At 37.9% G+C, this 17,806-nt stretch overlaps 1 protein-coding gene across 2 annotated transcripts in view; it reads left to right on the top strand.

Annotated features, from left to right (window-relative positions):
* DNAAF4 (dynein axonemal assembly factor 4) overlaps positions 1–17,118 on the top strand; it is a 61,954-nt gene extending 44,836 nt beyond the window's left edge. Inside the window, exons 7-9 of one of the 2 annotated variants that reach the window (XM_061157208.1) lie at positions 12,919–13,072; positions 14,676–14,781; positions 16,663–17,118. In XM_061157208.1, the coding sequence (XP_061013191.1) occupies positions 12,919–13,072; positions 14,676–14,781; positions 16,663–16,775 (373 nt within the window). In that variant the 3' untranslated portion in view covers positions 16,776–17,118. The remainder of the gene's footprint in view (positions 1–12,918; positions 13,073–14,675; positions 14,782–16,662) is intronic. The other variant, XM_061157209.1, reaches the window with a different exon arrangement.
* Positions 17,119–17,806: the final 688 nt, after the last annotated feature.

Here is a 17,806-nt window from a genome sequence, read left to right as displayed (position 1 = left end):
CCACCAGAGATTGATTTGTGGAGCTGAGCTGGAGTTGACAGTTTTTCTAAAGTTCAGAAGCCTGAGGCTCACAGGTTTGTTCCTCTTACTCGCAAGAGTAATCCCTTCTCCTTCTCTTCCTTCTTCTCTCCCTTCCTCTCCATCTTTTGAACCATTAAATAAATATCTGTTGATTATTTATGGTTTGTCAGGCTGTAGGCTAGGCTCTGAACTACAGAAATCAGTAGAGGAGAGAGACATCTACAAACACTTACAACACGTATGGAAAGTGCAATACATAGAAAGCCCATGATAACATGAGAGTACAGAAGAGGGGCACTTAACCTTAAAAGAAGGAAGGTAGTTTCAGGAAGAGCTTCCTAAAGAATATAGCACCTGAGTTCCTCTTAATGATAGGTAGGAGTTTCAGGAGGAAGGGAGAGAAAGGTTTTCATTTGAGGCAGAGGGTACAGTGTGAGCAAAAGCTCGGAGACAAGAACAGTGTGACATACAGGCCAGGAACTATGGGTAGCTTACTTTTTGATAAAACATAAATTTGAAGCTAAGAATAATAACACACGAACCTAGAAAAATAGGCAGTGGCCTTGTGTTATTCTTAAATTTTATTCTGTAAGGTGGAGGAAAATGTCTTCCAGTAACTAAGGTGGAGGTCTTGAACAATGACATTGTTGTAGAGGGGGAAGGCGAGGGCAATGTGAGAAGTATTCAGGAGGTAAAATAGGGAGGACTTCTGAGTGACTTTTGAAGAGGAGAGGAGTAGTTATGGACATCTTTGAGTTTCTAGTTTAAAGGATTGATTATATGCCACCAACTGAATTAGAGAACGCTAGAAGATGGCCAGTTATGGGGGAATGTAGGTAAGATCAGTTTTGAATATGTTGAGTTAGAGATGTCTTATGGTCAAGCTGACAGTGTCCAGCAAGTTTGAAACCCAGAGGAGAGTCCAGCCCTGTGTTATCAATTTGGAGGTCATCAGCATTTATGCAGCAGTTGATTTATAGGAGTAAGTGAGTTATCTAAAAATAGGGTATAAAGGGGAGTAGTGGCCTAAGGCTAGAACCCTGTGATTCACCAGTATTTGATTATCTGGTGAAATAAAGTATTACACAGAAATACTCTCAGAAGCTGACGGAATAGAAACTCTTAAGAGGTTTTTTTTTTCTTTTTTTTGGGGGGTCTTTTTCTTCTCTAAAAGTTCTCCAGGCAAGAATACTGGAGTGGTTCATCATTCCCTTCTCCAGGGGATCTTCCCAACCCAGGGATCAAACCAGGTCTCCTGCATTGCAGGCAGATTCTTTACCATCTAAGCCACTAGGGAAGCAAGCCCTCTTTACAAAAAGAAAAGATGTGCAGATGAGACAAAAGAAGTGGTTGAAATGTCCTCAAGAAGAGTGGGGAAAACTCAGTCAAGGCCGATGGTGAATGGATTATCTTGATTTTGTTATTCTCTTTCCTCTCGTTAAAAGTTGTGTTCATCTTAACACTTTATAATAAAGATATACCTTTCGAAAAAAATTTACACTGCACATCAAATGAAAGTTCCCTTTGGATTTTACCCAGTCTGCTGGCCTTCTGCCTTCCCTGTTCCTCAGATGTATCCAGTCTAAATGTTTCTTTAACTGCATTTACTTATCTTTAATCTGTCATTGTCATAATCACAATTATTATGTTCATAGCTTGTGATAGGTTACCAGAGCTTTGCACATACTATTTCATTAAATCCTTACTACTGTAGTTAGCTAGGAACCGCTGCTTTTTGCACTCATTTAACAAATGTTTATCGTAAAGCTAGCTGCTTTACACAAACTAGCTCTTTTAATTCTTTTAACAGTGTAACTAGTTGTATATTATTATCTTGACCCCAAGTTTCTAAAATATAGAAAGAGGGCTAGAGAGGTTGAGAAATTTGGCTAATGTGGTGGTTTATAAATAAAACCAGGATTCAATCCCACGTCAGTATGATTACAAAGCTTTTGTTCCAGATGGTGTTGTATAACCCTTGCAGATGAATAAAATTCTTGTTCTTTTGTTCCGATTGTTTAGCCTTAGTGAAGACAGCCCAAGTGGTGTGGCTATGAATTGCTCTTCCTTGAGGCCTGAGAGTGCTGAAGTGCACATAGCTGAATGTGCTTTCCTATTGGATTGGTTACTAAGGTCTAGAAAATACTGGAAGATTAAGTTGTAATAGAGATAGAATGGGAAAGACTAGAGATCTCTTCAAGAAAATTAGAGATACCAAGGGAATATTACGTGCAAAGATGGGTTCGATAAAGGACAAAAATGCTATGGACCTAACAGAAGCAAAAGATGTTAAGAAGAGGTGGCAAGAATACACAGAAGAACTATACAAAAGAAATCTTCACGACCCAGATAATCAGGATGGTGTGATCACTCACCTAGAGCCAGACATCCTGGAGTGTGAAGTCAAGTGGGCCTTAGGAATCACTACTACAAACAAAGCTAGGGGAGGTGATGGAATTCCAGTTAAGCTATTTCAAATCCTAAAAGATTATGCAGTTAAAGTGCTGCACTCAATATGCCAGCAAATTTGGAAAACTCAGCAGTGGTCACAGGATTGGAAAAGGTCAGTTTTCATTCTAATCCCAAAGAAAGGCAATGCCAAAGAATCCTCAGACTACCACACAATTGCACTCATCTCACATGCTAGCAAAATAATGCTCAAAATTCTCCAAGCCAGGCTCCAACAGTACATAAACTATGAAATTCCAGATGTTCAAGCTCAGTTTAGAAAAGGCAGAGGAACCAGAGATCAAATTGCCAACATCTGTTGGATCATTGAAAAAGGAAGAGAATTCCAGAAAAACATCTAGTTCTGCTTTATTGACTATGCCAAAGCCTTTGACTGTGTGGATCACAATGAACTGTGGAAAATTCTTCAAGAGATATGAATACCAGACCACCTGATTTGCTTCCTGAGAAATCAGTATGCAGGTCAGGAATTAACATTTCGAGCTGGACATGGAACAACAGACTGGTTCCAAATCGGGAAAGGAGTACATCAAGGCTGCGTATTGTCACCCTGCTTATTTAACTTATTTAAAGAGAAGTGCTGAACTGGATGAAGCACAAGCTGGCATCAAGATTGCCCGGAGAAATATCAATAACCTCAGATACGTAGATGACACCACCCTTATGGCAGAAAACAAAGAAACTAAAGAGCGTCTTGATGAAACTGAAAGAGGAGAGTGAAAAAGTTGGCTTAAGGCTCAACATTCAGAAAACTAAGATCATGGCATCCGGTCCCATCACTTCATGGCAAATAAATGGAGAAATAGTGGAAACAGTGTCAGACTTTATTGTTTGGGGCTTCAAAAGTCACTGCAGATGGTGACTGCAGCCATGAAATTAAAAGACGCTTGCTCCTTGGAAGGAAAGTTATGACCAGCCTAGACAGAATATTAAAAAGCAGAGACATTACTTTGCCAACAAATGTCTGTCTAGTCAAAGCTGTGATTTTTCCAGTAGTGTGTATGGATGTGAGAGTTGGACCATAAAGAAAGCTGAGTGCCGAAGAATTGATGCTTTCTAACTGTGGTATTGGAGAGGACTCTTGAGAGTCCGCTTGGACTGTACCAGTCCATCCTAAAGGGAATTAGTCTTGAATATTCATTGGAAGGACTGATGTTGAAGCTGAAACTCCACTACTTTGGCCAACTGATGTGAGGAACTGACTCATTTGAAAAGACCCTGATGCTGGGAAAGATTGAAGGCGGAAGGAGAAGGGGACGGCAGAGGACGAGCTGCTTGGATGGCATCACTGACTCAATGGACATGAGTTTGAATAAACTCTGGAAGTTGGTGATGGACAGGGAGGCCTGGCGTGCTGCAGTCCATGGGGTTGCAAGGAGTCGGACAGGACTGAGTGACTGAACTGAATTGAACTGATTTTCTGAGGTGGAAGGAAAGAAAGTGAAGACAAGTGTGAAACTAGATAAGTTTCTAACAAAAATTGCTTAGTGGGTTCTATTGAGGTCTCTACTAGGTTAGAGAGCATGAATTCATGGAGATGTTATTCAGCACAGCTATGTGATTTATCTTCTAGAGTGTTAGGTGTTTCAGATTTAAGAGTAGATCATTGAGCCAAAGTTGGAATTTTGATGGACAAGTACAACAGAAGACTAGTAGTACAAAGGACCAGATTGGAAAAATAGCTTAGATATCCAGCTATGATGTCTAGGCTGGGGGACTTCCCAGGCAATCCAGTGGTTAAGACTCTGTGCTACCAATGCACGAGGCTCAGGTTTGATCCCTGGCCAGGAACTAAGATCCCACATGCTGTGCAGCATGGCCAAAAAAATAAAAAATAATCTATTTTTTAAAAATAGAAATCTCGGCTGGGTTAGCAAGGAAGAGATGCCATGGTGGCCCAATGGACTTAGGAAAAATGGAGCGGTTAAGACTTTAGAGGACACTATAGGTTGAAGATTGATGAAGGGAAAGTTTGCAGGATAGAAAGTTCTAGTCAGTGACTGAGATTCCAGAGTTTGATATCACTGAAGAAGTGCAGATCAGGTGATGACAAGTCCAGGTGGTGGTCCTGGAGTGGGTAGCAAAAGTGAAGGAAAGGTCATTTGAGTTAAGGTTGTTATTGTTTAGCCAGTGAGTTGTGTGTGACTGCAACCCCATGGACTGCAGCATGCCAGGCTCCTCTGTCTTCCACTGTCTCCCGGAATTTGCTCAAATTCATGTCATTGAGCCGGTGATGCTATCCAGCCATCTCATCCTCTGTCACCCCCTTCTTCTCTTTGCCCTTAATCTTCCTAGCATCAGGGTCTTTTCCAGTGAGTCAACTCTTCACATCAGGTAACCCAAGTATTGGAACCTCAGCTTCAGCATCAGTCCTTCCAATGAATACTCAGGGTTGATATCCTTTAGCATTGGCTGGTTTGATCTCCTTGCAGCCCAAGGGACTACCAGGAGTCTTCTCCAGCACCACAATTCAAAAGCATCGATTCTTCAGTGATCAGCCTTCTTTATGGCACAACTCTCACATCAGTACATGACTACTGGAAAAACCATAACTTTGACTAGATGGCCCTTTGTTGGCAAAGTGATGTCTCTGCTGTTTAATATGCTGTCTAGGTTTGTCATAGCTTTCCTTCCTTTTGTCCTTTCCTTAAAAGGAGCAAGCATCTTTTAATTTCATGGATGTAATAATCGTCTACAGTGATTTTGGAGCCCAAGAAAATAAAGTCTGTCACTGTTTTCTTTTTTTTCCCCTTCTATTTGCTGTGAAGTGATGGAACTTGTACATCTGGAAGTTCTTGGTTCATATCCTGCTGAAGCCTAGCTTGAAGGATTTTGAGCATTACCTTGCTAGGATATGAAATGAGTGCAACTGTATGGTAGTTTGAACATTCTTTGGCATTGCCCTTCTTTGGGATTGAAATGAAAACTGACCTTTCCAGCCTTGTAGCCACTGCTGAGTTTTCTAAATTTGCTGGCATATTGAGTGCAGCACTTTAACAGCATCATATTTTAGGATTTGAAAAAGCTCAGCGGGATTTCCATCACCTGCACTAGCTTTGTTTGTAGTGATGCTTCCTAAGGCCCACTTGACCTTATACTTCAGGATGTCTGGCTCTATCTAGGTGAGTGACCAGACCATGCCATCGTGGTTTCCTGGGTCATTAAGACCTTTTTTGTATATTTCTTCTGTATTCTTGCCACCTTGAGTTAAGGAGTCCCAGGTATTTCAGGGCTAAACTGATAAATGGGTCATATACCTAAACTTTAGAATCTTTGGGAATTATGGCATGAATTGGGTTGGAGACAGATGCTGGGACCCAGGTATCAAAGACTTCAATGAATAAGAGAAGAATGATTTTAAAAAGCCAGTTAGATGACAGTGACCAGAGGTTATAGGGTAAAGATGTCAGAGTCCTAAAGGATGATGATTTTTTTTTTCATTATGGGAGAGTTACAGGTTGGAACTTGGCAGAAGTGAGTCTGGAGAATGCCAGTGCCTATGGTCCTAGCCCCTCCCGTGATGTGGGGAGGGAATCCTCCATAGAGAAGGTGGTAGATATAGCACTGCCCTACAGAGAGAGCCAGGTTTACTTTAAGAAGCATTGTGTGGAAAAATTGAAGATTAAGAAATGATGGCGGTGGGAGTTGGAGTCAGTTATGCTCGAATCACGAGTAAGAAAGTGTAAAGGAATAGAGGGGGATGGAACAGGAAAAACCAGCAGATGTGAACTTTCATGTGAGGGCAAAGAAGCAGCTGCTTTTTGGTCAGTGCCCAAAGATAACAGGTTGTTGGACATAGTTAGAAAGTCCTTTGGTGTTATGGTGCTGGGACTGGCTAAATGGTCCTAGACAGTGTTTAGTCTGGTTTTATTTCTTTTGTTATAGATACATTTATTTATTTATATATTTATGTTTTGGCTGTGCCGGGTCTCCATTGCTGCATGGGCTTTCTCTGGTTGCAGTGAGTGGGGCCTACTCTCTAGTTGCAATGTGCAGGTTACTCTAGTTGCGATGTTCAGGCTTCTCGTAGCGGTGGCATCTCTTGCTGTGGAGTGTGAGCTCTAGGGCATTGGGCTTCAGTAGTTGCAGCTCATGGGCTCTAGAACACAGGCTCAGTAGTTGTGGTACACAGGCTTAGTTGCTCCGCAGCATTTGGGATCTTCCCAGATCAGGGATCAAACCTGTGTGTCCTGCATTGACAGGAGGATTCTTTACCTCTGAGCCACGGGGAAGCCCTGGTTTTATTTCTGATATACCAGTGATGTGATTTCGATTTGAATGGAAAGGACAGATAAGATCATTGAGCTAGTGTTGGAATTTTGCTCACAGGTACAGCAAAAGAAGTGTGTGTGCATATGACAACTGGCAAAAGCATTGAATTGGTAGCAACCTAGTGCAAAAAAGTGTACTTGATTGTGGTGAAGTGTGACTGGTAAATTACAATCACCTTAGTTTCTGGTGGTTTTTTGTACCAGTTAGGATGTAGGTTAAAGATGTCAAAGTCCCAAAGGAAGCATCACTATGAACATAGCTAGTAGAGGTGATGGAATTCCTGCTGAGCTATTTCAAATCCTAAAAGATGATGCTGTAAAGTGCTGCCTACAGTTAGGTACAAAGAGAAGCAAAATAGGAGAGTTAAAAATGAGGAGAGATGGAAGGAAACTTAGTAACTAGTGACATTCAGAGAAACAAAGTACAACTAATCATCCTGCCAAGTATGAACAGATGAAAGGTAGTAGTTATTAGAGAGAAATGTATCCTCTTTAGCCAGGTAACACAGTACAGAATATAGAAACAGACGTAATAGACGCCATTCAGAAGCAGTGTTGAATTTAAGACAAACGATGAAGCGCTTTCATCTCCAGAGGCTTTGTTTCATGTTAGCCTTCTATATTTACACAGACATAAACAGTCCAACTGTCCTTTATTGTGTTTAAACTCACGGGACACTTGTTCACAGAAGGGTAGAAGTGGACAAGCCTTCCAAAAGAGCAGTCATTTGAGAAAACTCTTCATGGGATTGTATCTACTCAAAAGAGACTCTTAAAAAAAGCCATAGAATGTTTTCATTTTTCTTTACTTAGTCTTTTACTGCCGATCTTTAGTTTTAAATGCCAAATCTACATTTCAGGAAAATAAATAAACTAAGGTAATTTTATTTGTTCATGAAAACATTTTACTTTTTGTAATTAACATTGTACCAGATAGCTTTTTACTGAGAACACTTCACATAAAACAATCTCTGTGCTCTAATTTAGATTTTCACATGGTGTGTTGTTATTTAACAGCCTCACATGACTCAGAATTTGTGAATAACTAATAACTACCCTTCCAGACACTTTTAGTCATGTAAGGTTAGCTCGATCGTTGTTTTATCCCACCTATGTTACTCTGTACTTGAGTTTCAGTGTGAGTTTTTTTGGACTGTCTTAACCAAAGACTGAAAGTTTCTTCTTCTCATGACATAGGACCACTTGAATCCCATCTGCATACCTCACTCTGTACAGCAAATTATAATGTTAGATAGGAGGAAACTAAAGATATGTAATTCTGCAATCTAGTAGCACCCAGCAGCATATTATTGTCATGGCATAAAATTACCTACACTAGTTCTAGTGTCTGAATTTTCTTTTTTTTCTCTTGGCCTAAGTGCCAGCATTAAGAACCTGCCTAATCTAACTCCAGTCCTTTTAAGACTGAGGCTGTGATTTGCTTTTACTTTTTCTCTTGCCACCCAGGTTAATTCTGCTTCTGAACCCCCGCGTTGTGTGTAGGAGCCTGCCATTTGCTCACTGACTCGCCTAGTACCAACTTGTGCCAGTCTGAATCCCTGTTTGCTTGCTGTTTGTGAATTTTCTGTAGCTGGACTCTGTCTGCCTGTCTGGATATCCTTTTACTTCATGTTGAACTTTTTGATGCTGATTGTTAACCACCTGTTACCAGCTTCTCCCAACACAGGATATATGGTTCTGCTTGCCAGATTGAATTTCTTTCTGGTACTTTGGTTTGGATCCATGCCCTGACAAGAACTGTGAAGAATTAGCCTACCACAGTTTCACAGATGCTGGCAGAAGTCAGGAGACTCTTGAGTCAAACACAAAGGACTTTACTATTCAAGGCATGTCAAACAGTATGACCTTCATGTTAGTTCCTTCTGTGCCTGAAATCCCATAGGACCAATGCAGAAGTGGACCCAAGTGGATGCTGTACACAAAATCGGTTTGTACCAGAGCTGAGAAGGCCAAGCTTAAGGAACACAATTTTTTACAAGAGTATTATAAGCAAGCCTGTCTAACTTTTGCCTCACAGGGTGATAATATCTTTATTATTCTGAACAGCAAACAAATCTATTAATTGCCTCAGAGAGAGACCATGTCTCTGTCATCCAAGGGTGTCCACTGTACAAACATCTTTGAAAAGACAGTCCCAAACAAAAGCCCTCAGTGCATCTGTTGACAAATGACATGCAGGAACATAAAAGACCCATGGAAAATTGTCTCCCAGTATCCTCTTGGATCTGCCTACTTTCAGAACAGATCTGCCAAATTTGCCTTGCTCTGCTGCATTTTTTTACAAGTCTTTGTGGAGATAAGACAGTTTTCTTATGCTGTCTTTTGCCTGACTTGAAGTTTAGAATCCATATTCTAAAATAACTTCTTTGACATAATTATAATTTTGTTTGTTGATTGATTGTATGCATTTTACAACCCAAAATATTCCACTGCAGTGCAGTCACCATTATGGCCTAACCTCTCATTTTATTTGGTTGTACAGCATCCTTTTCCTCCTTCCATCCTGAGTGCTAAATTGTACTGGTTGATGTTCCTTCACTAAGGTGCAGTAATACTCAGTTTTAGAAGCTCTTGAAATACCAAGAATGTTTTCTACCCACATAAGATGAAAGAAACAAGGACCTTCAAAATCTTTTGAGGGGTAAGGTGCTATTTGAGTTCTTATTGCCCACCAGATAGAACTGTTGTGTCTTCTGTTGGAATATGTGTTACTCCTGGCCTCCTCTGCTGTTTCTAAGCCCCACTGCTTTTGATTTCTCTTTAACTTCTTTTACTGTCTCTTTCTTTACTTCCTTCCAAATTGCTTCTTTCTAATCACTTCTGCTTGTTATGGCTGCTGTTATGTTCAACTGTTGCTCAAAATGTTTGGCCTTTCTGGCTATTGCCAATCATGATGTTTCTTTTTTTACAATGGAAACCAATCAGTCATCGTAAAAATGACAGTAGTGTGTGCAATTGTCCACATCTGTTCTTTCTGTACAGGCAGTACCATAAGGACTTGGTATGTTTTAAATGAGTATTTTTGTATAATTCTTTTCACTGTCATTGCTTTATTTGGAGCCATCAGGTGAGACTTACTGGTTATTAGCTTCTGTGTTTAAATTTGTTTTTCAAATGCTACTGCCCCTAAGACTGAGGTTTCGTTTTTTCCCCTTTTCCTTTTGAAATTCAGTTATTTCTGAGTTCATAACCATTCTGAAAGTCATAAAACAAATTATACTTTGTTGAATGTTTGTACTGGTGTTAAACTTTTTAGGAATATAATGTTCATTGCATTTATAGTTTAATATATATGCAAACATTGAAAATGTTTAATATTTCATATTTCTTCCTATTAAACCTCCTACAGTGTTCTTTTCTTAAAATTTTTATTGGCATACAGATGTTTAGAGTGTTGTGTTAGTTTGAGATGTACAGCAAAGTGAATCAGTTATACATATACATATATCCACTCTTTTAGATTCTTTCCCCATGTAGGTCATTACAGAGTATTGAGTAGAGTTCCTTGTGCTATACAGTAGGTTCTTATTATCTTTCTTATATAGTAGTATGTAGATACAAGCTGGTTAACAGTTTTCTCAATCTATTGCTCTTTTGGAAGGCTTGTCCACCTCAACCCTTCTGTGAACAACTGTCCCGTGAGTTTAAACACAGTAAAGGACAGTTGGACTGTTTACGTCTGTGTAAATATAGAAGGCTAGCATGAAATAAAGCCTCTGGAGATGAAAGCATTTCATCTCTTGGCTTAGATTCAATGGAGCTTTGTTTTGGGGAGATAAAAATATTCTAGATGTATATGGTGGTGATGGTTGTACAAAAGTGTGTAAAGTGTTTATGTGTTTAATGCCACTAAACTGTACACTTCAAAATGGTTAAAATGGTAAATTTTACAATTAAATGTTAATTAATTTAAAAAGGTTTGTAGTAGACACAATAGATTATCTAGCCAACATTTATTGTCTCCTTTTATCCTTGCTGGTAGAGTCCCTATTTTGTTTAGGCCTGTAGACCTTGTCTGTGTGACTTAGGGTGGGGACCCTATCCCAAGACCAGGGATAAATTCTGATTGACTGCAGCATATCAAGATTATTGTCATTACACTGCTGATGTGTGTATTTTATATATATATATATATATATGTATATATATATATGTACACACAATAATGTTTATTACAGTATTGTTTATAAAAGCTGAATATTGGGAAATAAGACACGTGAGTGTCCGTTAGTAGGAGGAGACAGGTTTTAGAAATCCTTGCACAAATGAGGGAACCTCTTTGAAAATCTCTGTGAAAATAGTATATTTCTGTATTTGTTAACATGAAAAGATGGTCATATTGTTGAATTATTTAAAGAAGTTTCCACACAGCAGTATATAGAACTGAGGAGTGAAATTGGAGAAAGAGAATGGGTGGAAGGACTGAGAACGAAAGAAACTGGTAGGTTTTTTAAGGCAAACTACTTTTTTAAGGCTTGGTATTTTTGATCCATGAGATTTGGGAAAGGTGGTAAACTGGGAGATTTCTGGCAAGCTTTTCTTGATCTCAAGAAGCATATACTAGAAGATAACTGTCCTATTTTCTTTTAATGAATATCATGCCTGAATGTGGCACCTAGAACCATGCATAAGGAAAACCAGCCCCAGGATGAAGCAACTGCTGAGTCCGGTAGGATGGAGCAGGAACCTGAGGCCTTGATAAGACCCATGTATTACTGATCACATGGTGCATGGAGCCTTTCCCTCTAAGCTGGTTTAATGTGAGGTGATCTGTTTCCTTCCTGTTTAAACCAGTTTGAGTTGAGGTTCTGTTACTTGTGGTCAGAAGCATCCTAGCTGATATGAGACATTTCAGAAATGTAAACTGTTCGCACAGAATTAGCTTTTCTAGTTTGTGCAGGTTATTTTAAACCTGAGTCAGACTTAGGTTAGATGTCGCTGTGGTGTCCTTTTACCTTTTATTCATGATTTGCAGGGTGCTTTTATGGGTCTGCTTTTGAAGTCATTGTGTTTAATATTCTAAAATTGTGAAGTGTATAGTACAATTGTCTGGAAATGAATACTAAATGTTGTTTATAAGGCACTTTTATATTTGGAAAGACTTTCTATTTTCCTTATGTTTATGTATTTTTCAAAATACTAGGAATTGTACGTGAAAAACAGAAAAGAAATTACATTTTAAATAAATCCTTTAATTATGTATATATCTTTATTTTAAGAGAATTTGGGGAGATTTGAACTGAAAGAGTGTATTTATTAGAATGCTTTCATTTGCAAGTAACTGAGAAACCCAATTTAAACTGGCTTAATGTTTAAAGGATGGCTCAGTGGGTAAAGAATCCGCCTGTAATACAGGAAACACAGATGTTGGTTCAATCCCTGGGTCAGGAAGATCCCCTGGAGGAGGAAATGGCAACCCACTCCAGTATTCTTGCCTGGAAAATTTCTTGAACAGAGGCGCTTGATGGGCTACAGTCCACAGGGTCACAAAGAGTCAGACACGACTGAGCATGCACAGGCAGAAGCAATATTTAAAGGAATTTATTTGCTTACATAATTAAAAAACTAAAGGTGTGTTACTTGTCGGTTAAAGCTTGATCCAACAGCTTAACTCTATCACTAAGAACTCGAGTTTCCTTCTGCCTTATTATCCTTTTCATAATTCCATAGTATTAGCTTTATTCTAGTGCTGGCTCCTCCCACAGTTTCAAAACCGTCAGCAACAATTTTAGCTTGTGTGCTTTCTACATTTGTATCCAGCAGGGGGCGTTTTCCCAATTTTTTGCTCTCCAACTTTGGTAATATTATAAAATCACAGGCTTCATTCTGAAAATGCAGTTTAGGTCAAAAATCCATCCCTGTGTCAATCATTGTAGCAAGGAGGATGGAAATATGTATACTGGCTTAAGTTACTAATTAACTGCCCTTGGAGGCGGAGGTGAGGCCAGTCCTGTTCAGATTACCTGCTGATGTTCGGGGGATAGGTACGATAGTGCCACCTGCAACGTCCAGTATAATTCAAGGAATGGAAAGAGAGGTCAGCCATCCATCCCCTCTGCCAGATGTCATTAGATAGTATTTCTGTGTTTCTGTTTCAGTGTTACATTGTTTTTCTTTTATGTTTTTGTCCCATTAGCAAATTGTTTGCAATGGAAAACTATTTGGCAGCTATTAATGCATACAACTTAGCCATAAGACTAAATAATAAGATTCCACTACTGTATTTGAATCGGGCTGCTTGCCACCTAAAACTGAAAAACTTACACAAGGCCATCGAAGATTCTTCTAAGGTATTTATATCTATTTATATATATTGCTTTAAAATTGCTCTGCTCCCATTATTGATTGAAGTGATGGCTTTATCTTTTGTCAGGTAAATTTAAATAATTAGATGCAATGATTTTAAGAATCTTCTAGCTTATTACATATTTTTCCTGAAAAAAAATTTTTTTATGGATAAGTTATTGGTGTAGTTTGAGACTTCAAGTTAGATTCAGTTTAGTTCAGTTCAGTCGCTCAGTAGTGTCCAGCTCTTTGCGACCCCATGAATCTCAGCACGCCAGGCCTCCCTGTCCATCACCAACTCCCGGAGTTTACTCAAACTCATGCCCATCGAGTCGGTGATGCCATCCAGCCATCTCATCCTCTGTCGTCCCCTTCTCCTCCTGCCCCCAATCCCTCCCAGCATCAGGGTCTTTTCCAGTGAGTCAACTCTTTGCATGAGGTGGCCAAAGTACTGGAGTTTCAGCTTCAGCATCAGTCCTTCTAATGAACACCCAGGACTGATCTCCTTTAGGAAGGACTGGTTGGGTCTCCTTGCAGTCCAAGGGACTCTCAAGAGTCTTCTCCAACACCACGGTTCAAAAGCATCAATTCTTCCGCACTCAGCTTTCTTTATAGTCCAACTCTCACATCCATACATGTCTACTGGAAAAACCATAGCCTTGACTAGACGGACCTTCGTTGGCAAAGTAATGTCTCTGCTTTTTAATATGCTATTTAGGTTGGTCATAACTTTAGTTCTAAGGAGTAAGCGTCTTTTAATTTCATGGCTGCAATCAAAGTTAGATTAGAGATACCTTATCAATTGCCTTAGTGTATCAGTTGAATTTCAAAGGGAAATTAGTAAATGGTAGTCAGTTTGTACCCACCTTTTTTCTTAATAAAGTTTTGGAGACATTGGGAGACAGAAAGAGACTTGATGTAACTACAACTTGCACAATAGAAGGATATCTCCATAATCATTTTTCCATTTTCAGAGTTACTTAGTATATCCTAATTTCCATTGTGAATAGCATGTCATTATCTTAAACTTTTAGTTTTTCTTCTTTTTTTCCATATCAAAGTAACACTTTAAGGGAAACTCACATGCAAAATCTGTTACGAGTCTCCTTGAGATTGAGGATATGGAGGAAACAATTAAGTCCTCATACTTAAATCTCATTAAGTTATTGAAAATCTGACAATATTTTCACGATCCAGTTTTCATTTTATTAGCACAATTTCATGAACAAATATTTACTGAATGAATGAATAAACTGAATCACCAAATTTGAATATAAAAGCACTATATATAGCATGTTTATTATTGTAATTAATAACATTAAATTAATGCTATTTAACCATCCCTGCTAGTAAAGGTAAAGCTGTAAAGGTTTCAAATGATAAACCAAAACATAAGTCTGGGGGCAAGGGAGTGAATCTTGTATAGGAACAATCAAATAAGTCCTAAAATTGTTTAACATAAATATATCTATTTGATAAATTCCTGTCCAATTAAGCCAAAAATTTAGGTGGGTAAGGGCCCGAGGCTTGTTTTAAAGTTGAATTTTATCTTGTTTTTGCTCAAGCTTGAATTGGGAAATTATGTTTTTCCCTCTTTTTTTCTGTAAGGCCCTAGAAATATTGACTCCACCCGTTGCAGACAACGCTAATGCAAGAATGAAGGCATACATCCGTCGCGGAACAGCATTCTGTCAACTAGAGTTGTATGTGGAAGGTAAGAGATGAAAGGTTTTAAGTTCCAGGTTGTACTCTGAAAAAAAATGTCATTGCCATTATTCAAGATGACTCCATTATTTTATACTTTAAGCATTTAATTTATTCTTTGTAATTTATCTGGCAAAAGATGACTTGAAATATTTAAAAAAAATCATTGTAGAAGGGAATTAATGCAAGTTATAAACATCTCCCTAGGTCTAGGGAGATGCTGTAATATCAGACAACTTTTTGTGGAAAAAATGTGTGCTAAAGGATATAAATGAATCATTTAAGAAATAATGGACATTTTAAAATAGCTTCTTTGGTCAGACACACAGATAGCATACACATACATATGCATGCTCAATTGGGTCTAACCCTCTGTGACCCCATGGACTATAGCCTGCCAGGCTCCTCTGTCCATGAAATTTTCCAGACAAGAATATTAGAGTGATTTGCCATTTCCTACTCCAGGACATGCATACATACATGCATGCATAAGCTCAGAAACAATTGATGTAGCACAGTACCTGATCAATTGCTTATTTTTGTGAGAATGTACTAAGGTTTGTAATTCAGTCCCATGTATATGGAAGCCATATTTATTTGATTTTTAGTGTTTTAATTTCTTTTGTTTTTCATTTTTAATGTATTTAAGAACTTTTTGCAGTTATTCATGTTGTCCCAGAGTTTTGTCTTCAATGCTCTTCTCATACCCCCCCACCCAGATACCGGTTCAGTTTCTCTTCATTCAAGACCTAAAGGCCTAATTCCTGATAATGTCTTGCCAGGAAATGGGCTTTAGCTTATAAAGTTTTCTATTTCTGACTTGTTTGTAAGCTTGTTCTGTCATTTTTAGATTTTTCTAACCAAAGCATCCAAATTAGGTTTATGTGCCTATCCTTTCTTTGAGTCATACCCAGCTTCATGAGGATAAAAATTATTAAGACAGGAATGAAACGCTGTAAGCATTCTTTAGGAATTACAGCATCATAGACTTTTTTGAACTTAAAAGACTTTATTGAACCTACATTTTAAAGATGAAAAAATGGAGGCTTGGAGACATTAAGTGATTTGCCTGAAGTGGCATGTCAAATCCATAGCACCTGGAACTCAAGTTTCCTTGGTGGTAGGTGGTTTAGTCCCTAATTTGTGTCCAACTCTTGTGACCACATGGACCATAGCCTGCCAGGTTCCTCTGTCCATGGGATTTCCCAGACAAAAATACTGGAGTCGGTTGCCATTTCCTTCTCCAGGGGATCTTCCCAACCCAGGGATTGAACCTGTGTCTCATGCATTGCAGGAGGATTCTTTACCACTGAGCCACCAGAGTTACTCACAAAGAAATTCTTCCCACTGATTTTTTTGGTAAAGATTTAGATTCAGCTGTATATTTTTAACATCTAGTCTATAATGCTTTCCTTTTTAACCAATTTTTCACAAAGAAATTTTGTAGATAGGATAACTACAAAAAAAAAAAGCACAAACGATAGTTTATGAGTTATATAAAGTATGGATTAAGTCTACCAAAATTAATTTTTAGGATCTAGAATTTTGAAATAAGATGACATTGATTACTTTTCAATTGAGGTGATAAAAATGTCCTTTTGATATAGTTTTGAGTCTCTTCATGCTTTAATGAGTTTAAGCTGTTAGCTTATTTGTATTTCAGTTTAAAATTACTGTTTCTTACTGAATCTTGGTTAAAATCATTATAATTATTTCTGAAATTACCTAAAAATTTCTTTAGAATGTATGTGAAAATGGGAATCTGACCAAAGCCTATTACTTATACTGAACCATGGATTTAACAAATTTTTTTTGTTTTTAAAAGATGTTGTCTAGATAACACAGGTACTTAGAAAATATTTTATTGATCATCATTGCTATATAAATATAGGCCTTCAGGATTATGAAGCTGCTCTTAAGATTGATCCATCCAACAAAATTGTACAAAATGATGCTGAGAAGATTCGGAATATAATTCAAGGAACAGAACTAGAATCTAAATGACTACTAGAAGCGAGTAGGTATTGTTCTAAGTTTAACAAAATAACTGGAGGCATTAGAAATCTGTGCATATTATGGCAGATTATACAGAATCACTTTGTGTTTAGTTCCATAGAGGGCAAATATTATAAATCTGTAGAAAATGAAATGTTTGATTTGAATGGTTTTTGAATAAGTAAATCAAAATAAGAATAATTATTTAAATTATTTGTTTCATATTGCTACAGGATTTTTTTTTGTTACTGAATTCAGCTTGCCCTTATAACTGACAATATATTTGTTGGTGTGATTACCAGGACACTTACTGATTCATTTTTAACAAGAAGTTTAAAATAAAAGATTGTGTTTATAAAATATTTGTGTTTGTATTAAATACACAATTTAATTGTCCAAATGCTTGGCCTTGTTATAATCAGTATTGATGTTTCCACTTAGTTTCCAAATGCACAGAACCTTCTTTTAAAAGAATGCTGGTCCACTACCTGTTTTAGGTTAGACCAGTTTACCTTAGTGTTCATAAAACAACTGTTTGAAAAACCTTATCTTCAGCTGTAGGGAGTGTAGCCAAAGCATGGATCATATTTTATAATACTATCTGATGATGATAACTTTTCTAGTAAGATTGTTTTCTAGCACTGTCAAACATAGCAGGAAAAAAAAAAGACAGCAAAGGGTGAAAATGTTAACTTAGAATATTGTGATACTGGCACCGGATTGCGCCACCAGCTGTGTTGTATCACTGTGATGATGCAAGCATTAAGCAAAACCAGCACAGCTTCCCTTTTGCTTCTAACAGTTGTCACAGTTCTCTGTGATTATATTTAGGGGTTTTTTAGGGGAAAAAAACCACAAAATTTTTAGGAATAAGTTTTACAGTATTTGGTCATCAGATGTCATTCAAGTGGATTATAAAACAGTCTTTTTTTTTTTTTTTTTTAGAGATGTAATACTTTTTTGCATATGTAAGAGTATCCTAGTTCAGCAAGCTTGAAACTTTTACTTCTATAAAGCAACTCTTGATAACTTCTGTAGCA

The sequence above is a fragment of the Dama dama genome, chromosome 12, assembly GCF_033118175.1.
Source record: "Dama dama isolate Ldn47 chromosome 12, ASM3311817v1, whole genome shotgun sequence".
Taxonomy (NCBI): domain Eukaryota; kingdom Metazoa; phylum Chordata; class Mammalia; order Artiodactyla; family Cervidae; genus Dama; species Dama dama.
Note: the sequence above shows the minus strand (reverse complement) of the source record. Positions and strands in the feature narration are given on the sequence as shown.